Source organism: Eretmochelys imbricata, chromosome 7, assembly GCF_965152235.1.
Source record: "Eretmochelys imbricata isolate rEreImb1 chromosome 7, rEreImb1.hap1, whole genome shotgun sequence".
Classification (NCBI taxonomy): domain Eukaryota; kingdom Metazoa; phylum Chordata; order Testudines; family Cheloniidae; genus Eretmochelys; species Eretmochelys imbricata.
In genome coordinates this window covers 21,082,721-21,106,608 of record NC_135578.1, presented here as the reverse complement: position 1 = coordinate 21,106,608, position 23,888 = coordinate 21,082,721, and the positions used below count along the sequence as shown (strand labels likewise).

The window sequence follows — 23,888 nt, the reverse complement described above, 5'->3', positions numbered from 1 at the left end:
AGTGCAACTGATTCCCATCTGAACTTGTCCTAAGGAGTCACCTTCCAAAGGAAGGAGGCATGGCAATTGTGTCTATTGATTGTGGGTGAATTTTGATGATAAACTACAATCATTCTTCTGTCTGTACATTATAGATAATTATATTGTGATCATTATGCTTTCCCCCTAGGTTCTATCGCAGAAAATATAAAACTCAGCCAACTGCCCATCTAAACCTTTCCCGAGAAGTCATCAGAACGGAATTCGTACAGCATGTCTGTGGTGTCCTATTCGCATTTGACTGTGTCCCAGGAAACGTCCAGCTCTGGAGCCATTTCCAGTAAGAATTTTAATTCGTAACTTGTTGCTTGCAAAGCATGAATCTAATGATGAAATGTGGGTTTTGGCTGGAGCACTTAGAAGTGTGGTGTATGGCATGCGTGGGAATGTTCATGTCTTTAAGGAAAGACAGAGACCATAAGGCTTATTACTAACAAACCCCCTATGTTTTATTTTGTCCCTCCTTTCCCAAAAGTGGTATACATAGTTAAAGCCATGTCTACACTACAAAATTATGTCAGCCTAACTTACATCGGCATACAACCAGTGCAGCTGTTAAATTGCTTGGGGCTATGCACATTTGGCTCCCCGTGTCAGCAGTGCAGCTTCTCACCAGGAGTGCTTGTATCAATTGTATTGTTAGTGTGGGGCACTGTTGGACAGCTCCTGAAAGCGAGGAACAGTTGATGTAAGCAACGCAGTGTCTACACTGACACTGGATCGACCTAATTACATTGACCATGATTCTACACCGCTTGGGGAGGTGGTGTTACTACAATGGTTACTACATCACTTACGTCAGCGGGAAACAAATTTAAGTGGAGACTCTTCCACAGCTAGGTTTCAGAGCAGTAGCCGTGTTAGTCCGTATCAGCAAAAAGAACGAGGAGTCCTTGTGGCACCTTAGAGACTAAAAAATTTATTTGAACGTAAGCTTTTGTGGGCTAAAACCCACTTCATCAGATGCATGCAGTGAAAAATACAGTAGGAAGATATATATAGATATAGATATACAGAGAACATGAAAAAATTAGGGTTACAATACCAACTCTAATGAGACTAATCAATTAAGGTGGGCTATTATTATCACCTTAATTGATTAGTCTTGTTAGAGTTGGTACGGCAACCCCCATTTTTTCATGTTCTCTGTGTATATATATATCTTCCTACTGTATTTTCCACTGCATGCATCTGATGAAGTGGGTTTCAGCCCATGAAAGCTTATGCCCAAATAAATTTGTTAGTCTCTAAGGTGCCACAAGGACTCCTTGTTCTTTTCACAGCTAGGTTGCTGCAAGGCAGAAAACATCAACCTAACCATGTAGTGTAGACCAGGCCTTGGACTTTATTTTCTGTGTGTAACTCACACTTTCTGAGTGTGGCTCTCTGTCCCCCTCTTGTGGCTGGATCACATGGAAGTTTGAGTTTTCTACAGGTGCTGGCTAAGAGAGCTGAGTTTGCTAGTTTAGGCGGTAGTGGTGCAAGCTTTTAGCTCTAGCGTCCACGGGGTTCACTTCCCACTATCAAGGACTCACCCATTGGATCATGTTTCTCCACCTTTTCAATGTAAAAAGTCTGCCCAACCATCTGCTGGGAGTGGGACAGTGAGGGGTTTGAAAAAGAAGATATTACAGAGTGAGAGATGCTTTCTTGTTCCTTTCTTATGGAGACTTGATATTTGTTCTTTCTTTGCTATATTCTTTCATCTAAAATAAAACTAATCTAGACTGCAAGTGAATGTTTTGCTCTTTGGATGTAGGAAACACAACACCAAAACCAACCTGTTCAAGTTCCTATTAAGCATTCTGGTATAGTCCAACAGGCATTTCCCATCCTACATGGTAATGTAATTGGAAGTACCACTATGGGGCATTTAAAACATTGTATACCAAATTCCACTCTGAGTTACTTGTGTAAATCCAAAATAACTGCACTGTTGTCAATGGAGTTATTTGGATTTGTATTGCTGATGGCAAAATTTGCACCTGTGGGCCTTGTCCAAACCCCATAGAAGCCCTTGGAAACACTCCTATTGACTTAAAAGGGGTTCAGCTCAGGCCCTATATGTGCACTGCACATATTATTATATTACAGAAAGGAACCCTAGATTATGGATGTACTGGTTCCTTAAGACAGGCAGATATGGTACCGTCACTCTGTCCAAAGGCCATGGGTTATAATTTCATTAAAATCTAGTGAAAGGAGTTAATGGTTGAGCTCTGTAATCAATCTTCATTCACATTACAAAGTCACCCCAAGATTCAGGACAAGATGTGAGAAATAGCCCCTCTCTGATCAGAAAGTGGCCTTGATTTGACAACAGGGTATTGTGTTAATTTCCCTTTGGAAAAGCCCTACTATCAATGTTTGAAAAACATGCTCAACCCAAGCATCCTGCAGAAGATAGGAAGAAGCTTTACTGTTGCATCTTTCTATGAGAAATTAAAAGGTAACAAAAGCCCCCTTTCTGATGTCTGTAAAAGCAAGGAAATGCCAAGACTTGGGGATTAAGTCTATGGATTCAAGTATTGCCCTGCCTTCTTGCCAATGTTGCTTATTACTATTGATTTATTGATGGCTGAATATTAATTTGTATTGAACCAGAGGCTAGGACATTTTCTCGGCAAACAGTGCCAACCTCTGGGGTTCCCTCTACCAACTCTGGAGTGGAAACAAAGTCTTCACTTTCAGGTAAGGTCCTGATACTCTTTTCAGCTTTTAATTGTCAACCACGTGCCAGATCTACAGGTGCTTATTCAGGTTGCTGTACAACCTTTAGTCTGGCAGGTTCTAATGTCATCAGTGGGAGCTTTAGCTGAGTAAAACATTGGGTAAGGACTTCAGGAACTGGCCCAATGGAACTGGATGAGAGAGCGAGGTGGGTGTAGCTAAACAGTAAAATCTCTGCTCTGTCAACACAGCCTCCCCAAAAGATCAACTGCTGCAAATGTGCTAATTCCCAAAACTATACCCCGTAGGGCCCATCAATAGTGATCTCTGATAGAGTGAAGTTCCTTTAATACGGCCAAATCCTGAGGCCCTTACTCAAGGCAAAACGTCCATTGTAAACAATCAGTAAGGACAGTAAAACCTCAGGACAAAACACAGTATTTGGCCCATTGTGAATTTGCCACTTCAGGAACAGTTTACTCTTAAAATGCCCATCTCCCCTAGCAAAAGGACCAGGTTATACATTGACGGCATCCCTTTAAAATATGTTGGATAGTGCTGAGGTAACTCAGATTAAAACACTGCCCATGAATTTTATATTTTGAAATTGGCCTTTTTAGCTATCACCACACTGAGATTCTGCTAATCGAGTTCTGTTTCTTGCTGTGTGCATAGATAATGAGGCGTTTCTGATGAGGAAAAACCCATTTAAAATCCCTTCGGATATGGATATCTTCTTACTGAGAGACAAGGAAAGAGAAAGGGCTAAGGTGGTATGTATAACAACTAAGGCAAAAGCTAAGATGTTTGCAGTGCATTCGAAAGGAGATGGCAGCCTTAACAAAACTTGTTGTATGAAAGAACATTACAGGCCAGATCCTCAGCTGGTGTAAATCAGAGTAGTTCCACTGAAGTCAATGGAGCCAGGTTGATTAACAGCAGCTGAGAATCTGGGCAGGTATTTGAAGATTATTTTTATTGCTCTTTTGCTTCTTTCCTTCTATATAATGGTGGATTTCCCATTCCTGTGGGAGGCTCCTGAGGCTACTGGGATTACTTATTTCTGTAGCAGCCTTGGGTTTTACAGACCTCCTGTTTTACAATTAATCAGACTCATCCCTTGACTTGGAGAGCCCATATACTAATGCTGGTTTTGTGCTGGACCACAAGCTAAATGAATGCTAAGGTTGACAGATTAATTTAGGGCTGCAGGCTTCTGTCCGTAAGAGGAGGGGAATTGGAACCCTGAGAGCAGACTAGTGAGGCCTGGAAGTTGGGGAGAGCTGGCTCTGTGGTATGCTTCCTTCTTCCCCACAGACCTGGAGGGGTTTCCTCAGGGCTCCAGAACCACAAATGGGGAAGGACACAGGGGAGTCCATGGTAGTACAACCCTTGTAGGGTCTGTGCTTTCAAGAGACTGCAGGAGGCAGGCAGCACTGTGGAGGCAAGAGTCCTCTGTATGCATGTCCCTTACATTTGAGAAGTTCCCCGAGATCAGCCTCTTCTGCTGAGTAGGGGGACAAATGGTAGCCCTGTAATAGAAGAATGGATAGGAGACTCTGCCAGTTCCCCCCCCCCTCAGAAATAACCCACAAAGGGAAACACGAGGCACTCAATACATACATTTAAAATCTAGCAGGGGAGGAGATGTAGCAACAGTGTGCACACTGCTGGGTATAAGCTTCAAGGGATGAGACCAATTATTTTGGTGGCTCCAAGGCAGTATCACTAGGAGTAATAGGATGAAATTGAGCGAATTTAAATATCAGAAAAGCTTACTAATGGGGAGATCAGTTAGATTATAAAATAATCTCTTGAGTCATTTGAAGAGTGTACTGGACAGACTACTTGACTAGGAGAACTTGTCTACATAACTGAAGTCTCCCCCTAGGAACGTGAGCGAAAGAAGACCTTGAAAGTCCATGAGAAGATGACCTATTCCACTATGATGAATGCCAAGCAGTCGGGGTTCAAGAAGGAGCTCCAGAAGGAGGAGGACGCAGAGGACAGAGCACTGGCAGCAGAAGCAAAGCGACTGAAAGCTCTCCAAGAAAGTATCTCTTGGAAGATAGCGGTCACCAAAGGTAGAGAACTTGCTAGACTTAACATCCCATCAGGTTCTCTGTGGGACTGTAACAAAGAAGCAAAGAAGGGTTGAGAGTTGCAAATATTCTTGTTCACTTCAGAAGCAGCTCGTAGATAACTAAGTTGAGTTCCTCTAGCATGCAGGCACCACAGTCGTCTATCATAGCTGGCCAATATCCATGCACCTGGTCTCTACCATAGGTATGTACATAAGGACTTATATGTGGCACACAGAGAAATTTATTACAACACAGTGGACCAAATTCTGCCTTACCTTACACCCTGTGCAAAAAGTTGTCATCAATAGTGTTGCGTGGGGTGCGAGTCATTACAGAGCTTGGTCTGGGGCTCCCAAGGCTCAAGGTTAGGCTGCGGGTCATGGAGATATTTCCATTCCACCATGATCCAGCAGGTTATATTTGTCTGCATTTAGGGCCAAATGCTGATCCCATGAAAGTCAATAGGAGTTTTGCCATTAATGCAATGTGACTTAGATTTGGCCCTTATGGGGGCCTGACACTCCATTCTGTTATACCAGTTTCATGCAGCTGTAACTCCATTCAAATCAGTATAAAACCAGTGAAACAGATTGGAGAACCAGTCCAGGAACTCCACCTCAGAATCCTTAGTACTTTCTTGTTGCTAAATACATGCACAAGGTTTTACCTCTGCAAGTAAAATTCTGCTTTGTTTTTGCGTGCTTTGCAAGCTATTTTTTTCCGCTTTGGCACTAACTGCAGTGATGAGCACAAACCTGAATAACAAAGACTGAAAACCACAAAGGTTCAGCGCTTTGCTCTTTAAAGCAATGAATTATCTAGTTCTCCCAGCTTCAGAGATTATCCTGATTCAACCCTGTGACTCCATCCAAGTGCCAGAAGCCTCCTGAGTTTTTTCTCCTTTTCCTAATCAAGGACAAAGTTAATTCACTTTCTGTTACCATTCAACTTCCTGTTTTTTCCCCCCTCCAGCAGACAAAGACACCCAGCGTGAGCTGGCTTAATTCTGTACCTGCTCGTTTAGGCCTCAAGTGCAGACGCCCATGCCCATTCCAATGAGCTCTCGCTAGTAAATGCGATTTTGCATATACGCCTCCTTTTGTCTGGTCATTTGACTACTTGTTCTACCTCCAGCTTGCACGACTTTGTCTCATGCTTTCAGACCAGCAAGTGGAAAAAGAGATGCTCCATGAATACATAGACAAGAAGCGACAGATGTTTCTGCTGCAGGTATTTGGCTTTGGTTTATGAATGTGATTTATGTAAAACCTATTTTAAGCTCCTTCCTTGTGTGTTGTTTCATATGCAGCATGTCTTGTGGTTAGAGCAGGGAGGTGCTTATCAGGCCTCATTAGCTGAGTGTGTTTGTATTGTGGTTAAGACACTGGAGAGGGACTCAGGATATCTGGCTCTATCACAGATTTACTATGTGATCTTATGTAAATGGCTTAATGTCCCTTTGCCGCAGTTCCTCATCTGTAAAATGAGGATAATACTTCCCCCCTGCACAAGGCTGTTATGAGAATAAAGTCATTAATGACTGTGATGTGCTTGGACACTGCGGTGATGATGACAGTGTAAGTGTGTGGACAGATTGGACCTGATTCACAAATACAACTCCCATCTTATGCCAATATAACTCAGTTGAAATCAATGGTATTATCTAGTGGTTAGAGCAGGGAAGGGGGTTATAGGACTCCTGAGTTCTATTTTTAGCTTTAGCACTGACTTGCTCTGTGAATCATTAAGCATCTCCCTGCCTCAGCCCACCCATCAGCACATGGGGGTCAAAGTGCTTTGAGATCCTCCGGGCGAAGGCGCACTGTGAAGCCGTGTGTATGTTTGTGGCTGATGTAACAATGTTTGCAGCAGCCAGAAAAGAACCAGGCTAAACCAGAATTCGAAGGAACAAGTGGAGTGAGGAGCTAGCATGAGTCACCGTGTTGCCCTTTTGGGTTGATTTCAGTACGCTGTGGCAATAAAGAGAGATGAAATTCAGAAGCTGGAGAATTTAGCAGCAGAAGAGGAAGCAAAACTGGAAAAGGCTGAACAGTACCTGGAGAAGGACGCCGCCATGTTTGACGAGTTCCTGAAGGAGAACGATAAAAACTCTGCTCAGGCGCTGAAAACGTAACACAAGTGGTGGGAGCAACGCGTAGACGCTTTGGCATGGATGTCTGGACATGAAGGGGCTCCCCAGCCAGGGTCTCTGCTGCACACACAGTGTTCCCAGGAGCATCACTGGGAGTTCTGCATGTGGCAAGGCGGCAGGTTCATGCCCCTGTCTCTGGGCACGTCTGTTTGGGTACCCACGCTAGAGGTTACACACAGACCCAGACTTCTCCCTGCAGAGCTCTAAGATTGATTAGCATGCAGGCTCACTGCCCAGTCAAGCGACATCATTGGCTTAAGCCAAGTTTGAGTCCAAGGGGGGATTCACCACCCTGTGAAGGTTGTTTCTATTGCTGCCCTGCATGGGGGTGGACACCTGCAGTGGGGCTGCTGGGAGATTCCTCAAACAGCTGCTGACTGGGCCCCTTTTTTTGCTGCTTTAATCGATGGGGCAGCCACCCTGCCCATTGATAAGGGTTGCAGTGCAGCAGTGCCACTATAGTCTAATCCCCAGGCAAAGGTCCATGCCTCAGGGACCTCTAAGGGAATCTGTAAGTGAAGGTGTGATTGTAGAACAGGTAGGCCTACCCGGGGTAGCTTTCATCTAGCTAGCACAAGTGACAATGGTAGTATAGATGTAGCAGCACAGGCCTTCAGGACTGGCTAGTAAGAAGAATACTAGCATGCCAGGATACCTGGGTATGTGCTCTGATTGCTAGCCCGTACCTCCATGTCTCAACAACTACTGTTATCCTCTGTTTGCTGAGTCCAGTACTGCAACATAATAATTACTTACATGGATCTACCATAGTGTCACTGGTAACTCAAAGTCTGGGTGGAACACTTGGTTCTAATCCCCTTGTTTCAGACGTGAGTAAACAGTAGAATTTTTTTTTAAAAAAAGTTTAAAATTACAATGGGAAATGGGGGAAGGAGATGGGTTTTTTTTGCCATCTCTCTTCATCGCAAACTTGAACATTCCTTTTGATCTGAAATTCTTTTAACCCCATTCACTCGTCCCCCACCCCTAACCCCAGCTCTGGTCTTGGCTCAAAGGTGACTTGGTTTGTTCATATTGCCAATGAGCTGGGTGACATGAGTTTGATGTCAATCCAGTAGACCAGGAGTATCACAAAAGCAGTTTCACAACAGAGAGTCGGCAGAGTACATTTTCAGATATAATAAAGATTTCCTGCCGCTCCATCTGTTTCCTCTATTCTGTACACTTCTCTCCCACCCCACTACAACTGTGGTTCTATGCACATTTGCAATCTTATTTTTATGCATTCTTCCCTAGTGCTGAAAAAGAAACCAAAGCAAAGATAGAGAAAATAATCGAGATCCGGGAGCTTACTGCACAAATGATGAGCATTCAAAGGTAACGATCACCCAGCGAACAGTGTCACTGAATAGCTTGAACCTTTAACAGACCTTAAGGAGCTGCATCCTGAGGGCTGCCGCCTTTAAAAGTTTGTGCTGTCAGTGTCATCTGAAGCCAAACTGTCATGAGACAATAGCTGTGTAATGGAACAATGCAACTTCATGTTGCAATGTCATCACATTGTAATGCAATCCGATAACATTGAGCCGATTGCGCCACCCTTCCTCAGGCTAAAAATAAAAAAACTTTAAAGGGGCCTTAAATGTTTGTGTGGGTGGCAGGTTACCCCATCCATGTGCTCAGTCAGGTTGTTCTCATAATCTCAGGGAGAATTATCAAAACTGGGCCAAATTCAGTCCTGGTGTAAGTGGGTGCCATCCCCACTGATGTACCAGTTTATGGCACTGTTGAATTTCACTCTGTAGCCTTGGAGTATGACACACAGAAAGGAAAGGTTGAGCTTCTCAAATTACAGCACTAAAGCTTGGTCATCAAGCTTTTTTATTAAACTTCGATAGTGCCCTCTCATAGCATGGACAGGGTTTTAGAGAAGACTTGGGATTGTCTCTGTGGGCATTGGCTTTACCTTAAAATACTGGGACTGTGCTCATTGATGCTGGCTTAAATCTGGATTAACTCTTTTGACTTCACTGGCGTGTCAAGACGTTTGCATGGCAGTTGCTCAATTATCATGATGCTGTTTCAACAGCACTACCTCAGGTTTACCCCAACATTGCTGAGAGCAGAACCTGGCCAAGTCAGGAATATAAAAGGGATTTCCCCATATTAGATCTACCACAAGCTGAGATTTTGTTTATTGCAGGTTCTTCTATGGAGGGTGTTGTCTGACCATTCTCAGAGTTAGAACGTTGCACAAAGCCCTGCACAGTTGATTGGAACTCCCGGGAGACTCTTGGAGCTTGATTTTTTTTAAAAAGCAGGCCAAGTGTGAATGCACACCCCAAAACGTGCACACTATCGTGGCTAATGTGCATGCCCAATTACTTCAATTATGTCTGCAAATTGGGTATTTTTAAACAAATGATCACGCATTTGCTGAATTGGCCATTGACATCCCATTACACAACATACATGTAATCGTATATACAGTACAAATTTTGTGTACATTCATCTTCAGAAAACTTAGCCTTCATCTCCAGAGACAGAAGGAAAATCTGCTCTCCCATTTACATTACTTGCTGCATAATCTTGGAGTAGATGGACAGTAGATGAACGCCTTGCACTGTCTGTGAAACTAGATAGATTTGATATAATAGCTAGAAAAGGTTATAGCTAGACAGAGTATGAGCAATGACATTTGAAATGGATTTTAAACTTCCAAAAGATTGGGTCTGACCATATCTAGGTTTTGGTCTGTCCCCATCTCTAGTATTGACTCACTTAGATCTGAGGTTTAAAAGATATTATTATGGTATTTTTCATGGAATATACACTGTACGGAACAACCTGACCTTGGCACAGGGAAGATGATCCAATAAGTCATCCGATGAAGTGAGCTGTAGCTCACGAAAGCTTATGCTCAAATAAATTGGTTAGTCTCTAAGGTGCCACAAGTACGCCTTTTCTTTTTGCAAATACAGACTAACACGGCTGTTACTCTGAAATAAGTCTTCTCTATCTCGAACTTGAATGAAGCTATTGGTTTCCTCATTGAGGTAGAGATTAGGGCATCCTCCAAACACCAAATTTCTCACTCCACTCATTACTCTCTCCATCTTCAGAGTTCTCACGCCCAGCAAAGGACGACAGGATGCAGCTCATTAATACACTGCTCCATCTTTCGGCCATAAAGGTTCCCTTCCCCCAAACCTGCATGACTACGCTTGCTACTTTGGCACTCCCAGACCAGCTACCCTGGCACCTCAGAATGTGAATTAGATCTTCCACTCTCTCATGTGGCAGCACTCTTACTGGCCCACTGAGCCAGTCCTGATCTTGTTTATAACCCCTCTCCTGGAAGCCTGCAACAGGAAATCTTTCCTAACTGAAAGACGTTTCAGCCCTCATCCTCCTATGAGCTCTGTATTGTAGGGGGCTGGCATTGATTCTCAGCCGACAGCTCTATATTGTGTCCCTCAATCTACTCTGGGAGCCTTTACAGGGACCTAATTGGAGTGGTGGCTTCAGAACTGATTCAGTGGAAGAAGTGACAGAGGCGGTATCCCTCACCATGTGCTGTGCCAACCTAACTTTTTTTTTTTGGCTACAGGATTTCAAATAGTCTACTCGTGATTCCTGCAAGCCATGAAGGTGTGCTTCTGCTCTGTAAAAAAGGCATTGTGGGGTTCCATGCTTTGTCTCTGGTTTTTGAATGACATCTGCTCGACTTGCCAAAGCCAGCCCTGCAAACCAGGCTGGGTTCTCAGAGTCAAGCTGGGTTCTTTCGATCTCATCCATCATCTCCACTACAGCTAAAGATGCCACAGGCCAAATTAGGCCCTTGAGGACACCTGTGTATTACAGGTGCCTTCACTGACTCTCAGAGGAGCAGTGGTTAAAGTAGGGGTGAGGTGGGACTGGGGGAGTGAAGACCCGCTCTTCTACTAAAAGCAGAGGAGAGCTCCCCTCTTCTCATTAGCTTCAAGAGGCAGGGCTTCTCCATAGCTCCTCCTCCTTGGCTAGTGTGTGTTGAAAGCTCCCCAGGGGTGAAAGTAAGTTAAAGGACTTACTGGTACACTGGAGTCCTGAGCAGGGGGCGTGGCCTCAACCGGAAGAGGCGTGGCCTTAAATCCCTGGGCCCTAGCTGCAGTAGTGGCGGCTGCGAGCCCCGGGCCCTTTAAATCACCCCCAAGCTACCAGCTGCAGAGGCGGCTGGGAGCCCCGGGGTTTGGGGGCAATTTAAAGGGTCCAGGGCTCCGGCTGCTACTCCTGCAGCGGAGCCCAGGGCCCTTTAAATCACTGAGGAGCCCTGGGGACTTCCGGCTGCCACCGCTACCCCAGGGCTCTGGGCTCTGGCAGAGCTTTAAAGGGCCTGGGGCTCCGCTGTGGTAGCGAGCCCTGGGGTAGCGGCGGCCGGGCTCTGTCTGGGATTTAAAGGGCCCCAGGGCTCCAGCTGCCGCTACCGCCCCGGCCCTTTAAATCCCCTCCAGAGCCCTGCTGCCACTACCCCAGGGCTCGCCGCTACCCCGGGGCTTGGGCAGCAGGGCTTAGGTGGGGATTTAAAGGGCTTGGGGCTCTGGCAGCCGCTACCTCCCCGGCCCTTTAAATCCCTGCCGGAGCCCTGCCGCCGCTACTCCAGGGCTTTACATTGCTGTCTGGGAAAGCCGGAAAGCTGTCTGGGAAAGCTTTACATTGCTGTCTGGGAAAGCCGGTCCTGGTGTGGCACACCGGCTCTTCCCAGTACGCCGTACCGGCTTACTTTCACCTCTGGAGCTCCCCCTCCTGTATCAGTGTACTCTGACCCCCTGTGCAGGGGTAATGGGTCAGAACAGAGTGACCCCTTATGTTGAGGATACACAAGAAGAAATACATGGATGCTAGCTCACTCCCTCTTAGCTGTGCAGGTCTAACAGCAGTTAAAAACTTGGCCTTGAGTCTGTGGCTCAGACTTTGAATGCACACAGGCAGCAGGTCTGTGGAGCAAGACGGTGCCATTTTGACATAGTCGCTGTCAGAGTAGAGCTGCCTTTCAGGATAGAATTTCTTCAGAATGGTGCTTTTAACTGCTATTAAATGTAGTGCAACCCGTTTGCTCCTCCGTCCTAGTGAGATATCCAGGTTTGAAGACACTTTGAAGGAGTACAAGATGTACAAGAACTTCCTCTACCAGCTCTCTCCAAAGGAGTGGCGGGAAGAGCATGAAAAAAAGCAGATGAAGACAAAGGCGATGAAAATGCCCTCTGAAGTGAAAGAAGAAAAAATCTCCCATTCTCCCATCACGCCCAAGGGTAAGTTCTCCCAGGAAGAGTTTCTTGCCATTCCTCACTGTGTGCAGCCTCCCCTTCTAAGGTTTTGTTCCTCTTGTGTTCAGGTCAGGATGCAACATCCCGGACCAGACGTGGCAAGTTGCCTTATCTCGGCTATACAGGATGTCAGACTGTTGATTTCTCTTCAGGAGGCCCTGATATGAGGTCCCCAAGCCAAATCATGCAGAGAAGGGAATCCCTCAGGCCAAGCAAAAGCCCTTCAAAGCAAAGCTTTAAATTCCAGCCGGCAAGACGACAGTAAGTATGAGATACCCGGTGAAGGCGATCAATGTAAATATAGGAGAGCGGTCAATCAGATGACAGTAGCTACAGGTATGCGTATTATTTACCTTCTGTGTTTTTAGGAAAACCATCCAGTTAATGTGTTTGGCTCTCTTATTAGAGCAAATCAAAGTGCTCAGAGGGCCAGATTCTCAGTGCTGTAAACTGGCATAGCCCCGTTGATCTCAATAGATGTACACCAGCTGAGCACTTGGCTAAAGTGTTTGTTTCCTCAGACTGCCACCCAGTGGTATTCTAGGGCAAAAGGCACTTGTCCCACAACAAAACTTCCTTCTGGGTAGAGGTGTGGCGCTTCACCAAATTGCCATTGCATACTGTGGCACCCGTTGGTATCTGTTGGATCCGGATCCATTTGTAAACTTCCCCAAAAGGAGTGATCTGGGGCAGAGGGGGTTTGGAGCTGCCGCATTGTGGCATGAAGAGGACATGGAAGAGAGTGTATGGAGCAGCAGCAGCAAGGGCTGATGAGTAGGGTCTGCTGCTGGCATCAGTCCAACGTCTCTCACCCTATTGCTCTTCATCATGCACTTGGGGCTTATTCCTTGCTGGAGCAGTGAAATAAACTGCTGCACTGTTCATTAATGGCCTGGGGGTCCTGCTTTGGAATATATTACTCTGCCATGCCTTCAACTTGCCCACTTTCTCTCCTGTGTGCAGGGTATAGGGAACAGGGATGTACACTCTGCAGGTGGCTCCAGCTGTGTGAAAACCCCTCTGCCTAGGAGCACTGCTGCAACCCTGTATGGAGCATACATGCAGACCCACTCCATACCACAGCTCCACAGACCACTGGATCAAGCCCTTGATTCAACCCATTATAGAGAGCAGGGCTCAGCTGTCAAATTCGGATCCAAAGCTGGATCCCAGACTCCCCTAAAGGTTGAGGGTGTTCAGAATTAGTGGTTTTGGTTCAGGACTATCTGTTGTTACAATACCAGTGGAAATGGCTCTGCAACAGCTGAACAGAACCCAGAAAGGCTGATATTGGCAGTTCTTTGGGGCAGGGACCATCTTTTTGTTCTGTTTGTACAGCAGCTAGTGTAATGGGGCCTGGTCCATGTCTTGGGTTCCTAGGGGATACCATAAAACAAATAGCCTAGAAAGAACCCAGCCCTGCGAATATTCAGGGAGTTAATATTTAAAATCAGATAGGTAACATGCAAAAGAAATGTAAATTGCCAGCTATTTACAGCTACAACCAGAGGTGGTTTGCAGTTGTTATTAACTTACTAGGAGTCTGGCTGCTAGCTAACAAGATCTCCTTTAACATAGCTTAAGCAATCAATTCTGTAAGTGCCTGTCACTGGAAATACCTTTTCAGGAGCATTGCAGCCCTAGCAATGGAGGAGGAGAAGGAGAGTACAACCTTCTCTGAAAATGAGGACGAAGATGAGGTCAGTAGCCTTATGTTGAACTACTCAGACATTATACCTGTCTTCTCATTCCATCTGTGGCTTGTTTTGCTGATTTCCCATACCTTCCAACCATTAGTTGCTGAATTGTGGAGTTACTGTATCTAATGATTATAACGCTGGATGCTTATTTTCTTTTAGGATACCTTAGTGATGAGTGTAATATAAATACAAAACCAAGGGAATCATTTATTTCCTTTGCCTTTAGCAGACCCAGGATCAGCTCAGTTTGCCACCAGTCATACTATGTGTTTAAGGTTTTTGTTATTATAAAGTGATTTTTTTTAAGTCCAAAATTGAAGTTTTGTAAAGAGACATTTTAAACAACTGTAAATAGAGGTGGTGGTTGGTCTCCTTAAATTTCAACATCTGCTCCCAGGCCACTTACAATGCAGCCTGTTTTTTTGGGGTTGCATGGAGGCTAGCTCATGGGAGACAAAAATGAAACAGACCAATGACAGAGCGGAGTAAAATGCAGAAAAGTAAATTTGCAGCATAAATGGTGAATATTAGATTTTTAAAATCTCATCTTTTCATAATCCCCATCATCATTAAAACAGGCAAGGATCAAAAACCAAAAGCCTGCTCTTGGCTTTAAATGTCTATTTAAAGCCAACATATTCAAAGCTGCAATAGCCACAGTTACATATGGGAACTGAGTCTTGCACAAATGACTATTCAGCCATCTAAACGGCCATTTGTGCCTGCAGTTGTAGTAACTGCCCCCCACTGCACACTTGTATCAGTGTATGTAAGCCTCCACCTTTTAAAAAAAAAAATCTGTCCCATCACCTATTCATTCTAACTTAGAACACAGCATCTGCGTGAAATTTAGGTCCTAAAAATGTTGACGGTTGCTGAATGAAGAGGTACTTTTAAACTGTTATGTTTTGATGCCAAATATGATATTCGCTGCCCAGACTTGTTGCAAGCAGTACATCTGTACAGAGAAGTATATCACTCCCTTTGCTTAAAGGATGTTACACCGCAATTGGGTTGCACAGAGCCCAGACGAACCTCAGCTGATTAAATGAGACGTTTCCCTCCCTCTTTAAGAATAAAATGAAATGCTGTGTGGAAAGTAAAGACATTAAAGTGCCTGGGGAGCCAGCAGCAGACCAAATGTGCACCATTAACAGCTGCCTTTTTAGACGTAGGATACCAAATCCTATCAACCCCTTAGTATTTTGCCCCAGAGGGCTTGTTAGTGGCTGCAGCTACCCTGTACTTACCTTTTTGCTGACAACGTGCCCGGCTTCATTCTAAAATTGATCTAAAATTCAACTACTTCTGTTCAAAGAAAAGGAGGACTTGTGGCACCTTAGAGATTAACAAATTTATTTGAGCATAAGCTTTCGTGAGCTACACCTCACTTCTGTTCAGGTTCTCTCACTGCCCTCTTCACCGCAGCATCTGAGTGCAAATCCAGAAGGCTTTATATGATGTGACTGGCGTTTGTCATGTGCGATTTTCACTCCCCACCCCCCCTTCTCTCTCCCAGGAGAAAATCAAGTGAGGTTTTCTTTTCATTTGAGGGCAGCGAGCTGCCCAGGATATATGGTCCCAGGAGGTGATAGGAACCAAGAGCAAAGGGAGGGCCTGGGCTCTTGCAGCAGTCTTTTCCAACTTCAGCTATCGTTGGTATAAGGAACCCTGCATTGTTAATATGTTCACTGTTGTTCTGCTTCAGTCATCGTCTAGGGCCAATTATGGCTGGTTTCAAACAGCCTATTGGTAGCAGCTGTCTTTAATCTTTTACTTTCCTAACCTTCATGCCTGCGGACATTAGGAGCAATAATTAAGAGGGTGAAGGGCAGTAAAGGACCTTCCAATCCCTCACTGCAGGGAGGTGAAGACAGGGAATGTTGAGAGAGGAATATGATGGGTTCTTACTGGGACATAGTGGCTTCTTACCTGGTCCAATGTCAAACTATGCATGCCTCAGTTTCACCTCAGCTTGGTATCTCATTTCCCCATCTCTTCAGGCCCTTGGGTGCTTTAACATTTTGGTGATTTAAGTAGGTGGATCTTCCAGCCAAAGCAAAAAGTCCTTCCTTTATGGGGTAAACAAAGACCAGACAAAATGAAGAGACCCAGAATCTTTCACCCAGTCTCCATATGGGGTCAGAAGCCTTCCCTAGTGTCTGCACACATTTTACCTTATCTGGGGTCCTCCTCTGGGCCACAGCTTCCGTCCTCTGTTTGCAGCCATTTCCACATCACCTCCAGCTGGCACAGTGGGGGAGCCCAGACCCTTCCACTAGTCTGGGTTCCATCCCTGGGACCCTATACCAGCATCTGCCCTCAATCCTGCTTCGCTCTTCCTAGGCCCTCTCCCTCCTCTGCCAAACTGCTGCTCTTTCCAGGTCTCTCCAACCCACTGCCTTGGACCAGCTCAGGTCTTGCCTCAGCTTGGTCACTCTCCTACTCAGGGATTGTATACATACACGTGTATTGGTTTAGTTACTCCTTGCATGGACTTTTACTCTGGTTTCAGAGTGGCTTATTTCAAGGTAAACCTGTTCCGACTACACTAAAGCACAGTAAGAGTGGCCACAGAAGCTGTGGCACTGGTTTAATAAAACTTATTTTAAAAAATCACACCTCCCATTAAATCAGTGCAATAATGGACGGAGACAAGCCCAGTCTGAAGGCTGCCTCATTTATAGCAGGTCCCACTTTCAGCCTGCACTCACATGACCCCTCCCAGTCATGTGATTCAGCTGGGGAACTACAACTCCTGGACCTTAAAAGGGGATGAGCCCTGGAACTGGGCTGGCTGAGCCAGGTCCTGCCCTTAAAGGAACAGGCTGCCCTGTAACAGAGAGAAGAACCGTGAGGGGATTTCAGATATCAGAATCAAACTGCATATAGATGCTAGGAGACCCTGTCTTGTCACAGGCACTCCCTTTTTATAACACAAGCTCTGTAGCGCCCACAGCCCCCTTAATTCCCCATCAGACTGAGGAACTAGGGCCTGTTTGGGGCTCTGAAGGAGACATGTAAACTCCTAGGGTGGGGGGGTGAATAGAGAGTAAGCCATGTAGAAAGGCAGTAAAATCTTGCTGACTGACCCATGGCACTGATGGCTTGGGGAGGGTGGGGTGTCTGTAAGCTGCCTGGCTGTTCAGGCAATTCTAGAGCAATGCTGCTCACAGGCATTAGGAAGTACAACCCAACCCACGCAATACGAACAAAACAGCAAGGAGCCAGGTCCAAAAATGCATGCCTCTATCAGTCCAACACTGCTGCTAAAACAATCCTCCTACGTAGTAACAACTTCGCCCCCCATTCCTCAAATCCCATCTTTGGCACTGGGTCCCTTACAGCTTCAAATTCAACCCTCTCCTCAGATTAAGCCTGCTCCTGCTGATATATCTCCACCTATGCTCTTCCCAATCTTTAATTCCTCCTTCCATCATCTGGTCTCATTCCCAACTTTGTGCCTTCCTTCTATTATGCTGAACCTTATTGCTGGAGCACTTCCCTTACACACGTCCAATCAGACCACTCTCCTTCAAGGCCCTCTGTAAAATTCAACATGCCCAGGGACTCTTTCTCCCATCTTTCCACCATGACTAATCCGCACACCCACTCTCTCCTGAGCAATGGACCCATGTCTTGTTTTTGTTCATTTAGAATTTAAGTTCTTTAGGACAGATGACACTTCTTGATCTGCGTAATATAATAACTATATATTAACATTATGACATGTAGACCAAACTTCAGCACTCATATAATAAACTGCTAAATTAGAGTCACCAAGCGAGATTGATGCACACCCATATTCTGTATTTCCCATCCCAGGAGCCGGAGTTATATTTTACTGATCCCCAGCAGCTGCTGCATATTTTCACTGAGCTGGAAGAACAGAACCTGTCCCTAATCCAGAATTCCCAGGAGACTGAGGAAACCTTGGATGAGCTCCGGCATACTCTCACCACTACGCGAAGTAAAATGTAAGTGGCTGAAAGAGGCTGCATATATTCTAGCATTAGAAAGCCTGGGGTCTCCCCTGCCACAGATCATAGCATTAAGGATCATGGTAAAGTAATGTATAAGCCATGCCGTACACGATGAAAGAGGAGTCTCTCTCCTACACTTTGTTAATCAGATGAACTGCATTCACCACATTGCCTTTTCACCACAGGATTGGAGGGGGTGCTACTGGGGCAGTGGTCTGTCTGTGTGCTGCCACAGAGGGCTGACTTTAGCTCTGAGCTGGTCTTTTGGTCCCCTATTCACAGGGGGCCAGGGAATTGGTGTGGTAGGCTCCGGAAAGGAAAGGTGAGCAAGTGAGCCTTGTTTCACTCCTGATCATTCGCCATGTGTTGCTACTATTTAAGGCTCAAAAGGTTCTGTACAGCATTGCACAGAGGACTTCCAGCCAGGAATAAACTACAGCTACAGGATAAACTACTATCCATGATAATTCCAATGAGAATCCTCTCTAGGGGAAGTCAACAGGCAATCCAAGTGTAAAGTCTTTAAATTGCAGGAAGCCACATGGGCATTTTATTCCTCCACCTATGTCTGTCTTGTATATTTAGATTGTAAGCTCTTCAGGGCAGGGACTCTCTACTATTCTGCGTTTATTCGGTGCCAAGTGATATAGGGTGCCCCTTTCGGCTGGCCCTTAGACACTACTGCAATAGACATGACTAATAATAATCCTATGGTTTAGATGTGTATTAGCCTCTTGTTTTTTTTAAGTAGGAATCTTTTTATTTTGACATATTGAAACTTTTCACCATTTAATTAACTCCCACCCCCAATGCACAGAAAATACTATTCCAGAGACCTGGAGTCCTCTCTAGCTCTTGGAAATAGAATTTCCACTGAATGCATTTACCAGCCAGTCTCCTTACAGAGGAAAGTGATGTCACAAAGTTCAGGCTCCACCTGATGGTTGGAGGAGTTATAGCCACTTTTTGCAAAGACACTGGAAGAAAGTTGTGTCCAAGAAAGATCCTTTTAAAAAACGCCTCCCTTTTCTCCTGGATTAGGGACCGTGAGATAAAACAGCTGAAGCAGCTTGCAACCACACTCAAAGCCTCCATCATCAAAGAAGAGGAGACAGCAGCAGACCTGGAATTGAAGGCACGAGTCTTTTCCTTTGGAGAGTATAAAGCAGATGTGCAGGTGTGTGCAGAGAGCAAGACCCTAAGCAAGTGAGAGATTGGCAGGGATATGTCTAGGAGTAGCCTGTCCTGCTTCTTCTCATGATAACTCTAGCCTGTGACCAAACAGAGGACTTCAGATTTCCAGTGGTGAATGTGATGGGATCCCTGGGGTGCAGCCTGGGACTGTGGGACCGCTGTGCCCTCTTAACTCTCCAGCCTGGGCTGACTCTCAAAATACTTTGCTAGTGACAAGTAGCAAACCCCTCCAGGCACTGTTATCACTCAGCACAACTGCACGTGGAGCCCCACACCCAGCTAGATCGCATGAATGCTCCCAGAACCACTCATGCATCACACAGAGAAAGGCACCAGCCAAATCCCCTGCTCCCAGCCTTGTACCTCAGGAATACAGTCTTGCACTTCTCAAGACAAGCAGTGCAAGTTTATTAATGGGTTCACTACTTCATCAATGGAAAGTGGATATACACCAACCTTTGCAAAGCCTGAGCAAGCATCCTTACCAAACACTTCAGGCAAACTCACTGATAAACAGTAAAACAAATGTATTGATGACAAAAGATAAATTTTAAGTGATAAGGCAAAAAGTCAGTTAGTTACCAAAATAAAATATAAGCACGCAGTCTAAACTCTCAACCCTATTAAACTGGGCAATATCTAGATTAAGCAGTTTTTCTCACCCCACTGGCTATTGCAGTCTTTAATATGCAAGTTTGTCCCTTAAACCTGGGCCAGTCTTCTCTGCTGGAGTCTTTAGTCTTCTGAGTGTCCTTGTTGCTTGCAGCATAGATGGGGGGAGGAGAAAGGCTCAGCATGTGGCCACTGTGTTCTATTTTATACCCTCAGTCCCATGTGCTTGGAGGATACAAATCCAGGCATGTGTGGTGAGCATTGCTGAGTCCCCAGGCAAGGCTGAGCAGTTCCCCTGGTGTGGCCTTATGTAGATGAGTCATTGAATTATAGCTCCCTTGCTGGATAATGGCTGTTGATGGGTTATTTGACACCCGTCTGGGCACTAGTTACCTCCCTTGTCATTGCCTCTGGAGAGCTAGTATCTGGGCACTTCCCAAACCCACAGCGTATTTTAGTGACAACTATACAACACAATCTCATAACTTCATATGCCTTAACTATATATATTTAGATGAAGTGACTTTCAGCAGATCATAACCTTTCCCCCGATACCTCACATGGCATGCTTTATATGCAAGATCACAATTGTATATAAATGAGGAATATGGAGGTTACAGGGTGCTCCCCCAAGGTACAGAATGTCAGTGAGGTTTTAGCACCCATCCTTTCCCTATACAAAAATCTACCTGTAACGGAGCTAGATGCTGAAAGTATCAAAACGTGAAATGAGGCACTGAGTTCTATTGAGGGAATTGAAATGTTAATTGCAATTTTTGGGCTGGGTTTAAGCAGATTACGCTGGGCAGGTCCTCAGGAGCTGTGACAGTTTACAGCAGCTGAGGACCATCCCCTTACCTTGTCTCCAGGACAAAATGTTGGTGAGTCTGAACAAAAAGGTGACGGAGGTCTATCGACGTTGCATTGGAGAAAACGAGGCCAACCTGGGAACCCTGCAGATGCTAACAGTCATAGAACACCAACTAGATGACTTATTGGAGTGTCTGGAGAGAGTCCCACAAGCAAAGATAGAGCAGGCGGAGAAAGCCAAAGAAAAAGAACGGAGGATGAGGTAAGAGGAAGTTCTGCTCTGGCTGTGGTGCGACCCGTTTCACGGAGATCACGCCAGCATTTCAATGTTTAATGTTTCTCAAACTCCAAAAGATAAAAAGAGAAGCCAGTGGAATTGCTTCCGTGTGTCAGTTAATCAGGAAGAAATAGCAGGTATATTAAAAAGCCCACATTATCAATACTTAATTACTACCCATAATTCTAATAAGAAATTAGGAGATACAATAGTAGCAAAATATAAACTGATCAGGCAGAAAAAACTTCTTGCTGTAGTTAAATCTATGTTTTCATACTGATCATTCTTGCTAAGATAGTATGCTAAAAGATAGGAGGGCATGTGTGAAAATCCTAACTTATTCTCCAGTACTGTATTTGGGAAATTTAACAACACTGGCATGTTTTAAATTCAATTTTTTGCCTCTGCAAAGGCCCAAAGTGCTAACCCACATTAGTAGAAAATACCATACTCCTCCCCACCGCATCTATGATCTTAAGATTAGATGTACTCTCATTGACAACTTGAGAAGCTGAATAGAGATGATCGTTTACATCCCAAGAAGTGAGCCAGCAATCAGACTGTGTGATCACTGTCTGGGTCAGAGCTGCAGGAAGAAACTTGGAAGTGCCAGAAAGAGTTCAGTAACAAACATATGAACTTTCTTTCTCCCCCATCTCCTTCCTCAGAATTCAAAAAGGTCATTGTGCCACTTCGTGAGCGTTATTTAGACTAAAAGCACACACAAAACCAAAAAACAAAAACCATACCACAAAAAAAAAAAAACACACACCATTGCAGAAAAGGAAAATGCCAGGAAATGAAGTTACCCTCACTGAAAGGGTTTAACGTTAGAGCAGTATTTTGAGAAGGAGTGGGGGAGAAATCACACTGGCTTCTCAGTTGTAGTGGCTATACAAGAGAGGAAGCCCTCTGCACTTAATCAGCCAGGACAGTCTGTCATTGCAGATTATTTTTGTATTACCAGTTACCCCCCCGTGCTTTTCATGCAGAGCACAGTGGATCAGATTCGCCATTGCCCTGCCACTTTGTGTAGTCATTTGCACAAGGGCAAACTGGGTATAAACCCCTACCAGGCTGATCAGATAGCATTTTATACTCACTTTGCACTGGTGTGAGGACACACTGTGTTAGGTAAGTATCGTTACCCCACAAATGCCATTAGCCCTATTTTAGAGAGGGCAAGTAACTTGCTGAAGGTGATGCACACAGAAAGTCAGTGACAGATCCCAAAATAGAAGCATGATCTCTGTTCAGTTCACTGCTGCTTTGTCTCCACTGAGAAATGAAATAGGCCTTTTTGGAGGGGGGAGGGGAAGAAGAGACTGTTGGGGGAGAAATCAATTGCACTTTAGAATTGTCTCACTTGCACTGCAGAATTCCCTTGTACTAAATGGAGCGGGCACTGTATCACAAAACATTCACCTCTGGGGGATTTGTCCTTTCTTATTGAAAATCGGGGTCAAAAAAATACCCTGCTGGGCAAAGTCCATCATTTTAATTCCCATTTTGCTCAATTGCTCTGAAAGGATGAGGGACGAAAAAGTAAGACAACAGAGACAGTTGCAGGAGGAGAGGTTGCAACGGGCACTGGAAAGAGCACAAGCGGATATAAAGAAAAAGGTAACCTAAGCAATTCCTGATAATACTTGGCACTTATACTGCACCGTTTAATGGAAAATCTCAGTGCACACAGACATTAAGGATCTGGAGCGAGATCCTCACCCCTGCTGCAGCCCCTCAGAATGGAGAAGTGGGCTAGAGTAGCGTAAAGGGACCCTAGTATCCCTGTCTTCATATGGAAGCCCCTGAACAAGAACTACAAGAGACAGCCACAGGCTCCCTTCTGAGGGCCCCTCAGAAGCACTGGAAGGGATGTGGTTGCACTGCTGCAGTATGCAACACTGGATTCTGGGCAGCTCTGGGAGGCTGCCATATCTTAAGTAGGCCCCCAGGACTTAGTTACACCTGGAGCCACTCTAATCCCTGGAGTAGCCCAGGATCAAGGGGGCACTAATGTGGCCTAAAGGCACTTTAGCCCCACTTATCCTCCTGGCCTGAGTTCTGTGCTGCACCTTAGACGCATAGGACAGAATCTTACCCCCACTCTTCGCAAGCGATAAGGAGCCACAGCTTCCACTGGCCTCAGTTTGAGTTACCACTGAAGAATCTAGCCATAAACTTCTCAATGCAGCTGCACACCAAACAAGTGATTGTGTCCATGTTACAGATGAGTAACTTGTTACAGAGTGCCAATGTGACTTGCCTAAGGTCAAACTGGAAATCAGTGGCAGAGTGGGGAATAAGCCACAGGCAGTCTGAGTCCAAGTAATGTGGTCCAACCAGTGGAAAACAGATTCTCTACATGTCTCACTACCGATTTCTTTCACCATTTGAAGTATGGCATCACCATGATGGGATAGCTATTTCAGTTAGACTAGATATTTTGAACGTGGAGGCTGCAGTGCAGTGCCTTTGTACAAATCTAGCCACTAGATAATCAGCAATAGCATATACACAGACAGCCCTGGGCCACCAGGAGCTGTCTTACTGAAAGAATTAAGACACCCACTCTCGTTTTTCCAGAGGGGTTTATGGGACCTTCTGTCTACAAACTTAACACTAGAGGGACCGTAACATGTCCTAAAAATTTAGCACAAGCTTGCAATATAAACATTGGTAGTGACCTGCATTTGCACCCAACCTATTCTTCTCTCACCACCATTGCATTTTGGTTCATTGCAGACTGGCAGAAAGCTGATGTTCCGCTCCGAGCCAGTGCCTATCAAAGAGAAAGAAGATGAGGATCAAGGACTGATTGATCAAGAGAACGAAGAAGCTCTCTATTACTTTACTTAAGATCCCGAATAAGGCTGTAAATTAAGGACAGCACCAATGAGATACAAAGACATTGTACCAACCTGACTGGGGAATGTTTTAGTTTGGGATTCTTAGAATTATATACAATTTTTGAAATGAATTAAACAAAATTTCCCATTTTCTCTTGCTAACCCTGCTCCCCAGGAGAGTAGTTCGTTTCACTGGAGCCTATTGTGTGAGTCAAGGGCTATTTTGGCATTGCTTTAAATGACTGTTTACTTAG

The 23,888-nt window shown here is 45.0% G+C and overlaps 2 protein-coding genes across 2 annotated transcripts in view; one reads left to right on the top strand and one right to left on the bottom strand.

Moving 5' to 3' along the window:
• The first annotated feature begins 252 nt into the window (after positions 1–252).
• Positions 253–23,733, top strand: CFAP100 (cilia and flagella associated protein 100). The gene is made up of 15 exons (XM_077823410.1): positions 253–319; positions 2,644–2,730; positions 3,385–3,482; positions 4,601–4,793; positions 5,956–6,023; positions 6,760–6,923; positions 8,203–8,283; positions 12,013–12,194; positions 12,278–12,470; positions 13,837–13,909; positions 17,735–17,886; positions 18,934–19,069; positions 20,568–20,770; positions 22,315–22,408; positions 23,531–23,733. The coding sequence occupies exons 1-15, from the start codon at positions 253–255 to the stop codon at positions 23,642–23,644; spliced, it is 1,905 nt and encodes a 634-aa protein (XP_077679536.1). The 3' UTR covers positions 23,645–23,733.
• ZXDC (ZXD family zinc finger C) overlaps positions 23,340–23,888 on the bottom strand; it is a 23,185-nt gene continuing 22,636 nt past the window's right edge. The window contains exon 9 of the mRNA XM_077823406.1: positions 23,340–23,567. Coding sequence (XP_077679532.1) covers positions 23,490–23,567 — 78 coding nt within the window. The 3' untranslated portion in view covers positions 23,340–23,489. The remainder of the gene's footprint in view (positions 23,568–23,888) is intronic.

Bases quoted from the DNA above. Each gene is read 5' to 3' on its own strand.
- CFAP100 (XM_077823410.1), top strand. From the start codon at position 253: ATGTCTGTGGTGTCCTATTCGCATTTGACTGTGTCCCAGGAAACGTCC. The intron at 13,910-17,734 runs GTCAGTAGCCTT...TTCCCATCCCAG, and splicing joins AAAATGAGGACGAAGATGAG to GAGCCGGAGTTATATTTTAC. The intron at 22,409-23,530 runs GTAACCTAAGCA...GGTTCATTGCAG, and splicing joins AAGCGGATATAAAGAAAAAG to ACTGGCAGAAAGCTGATGTT.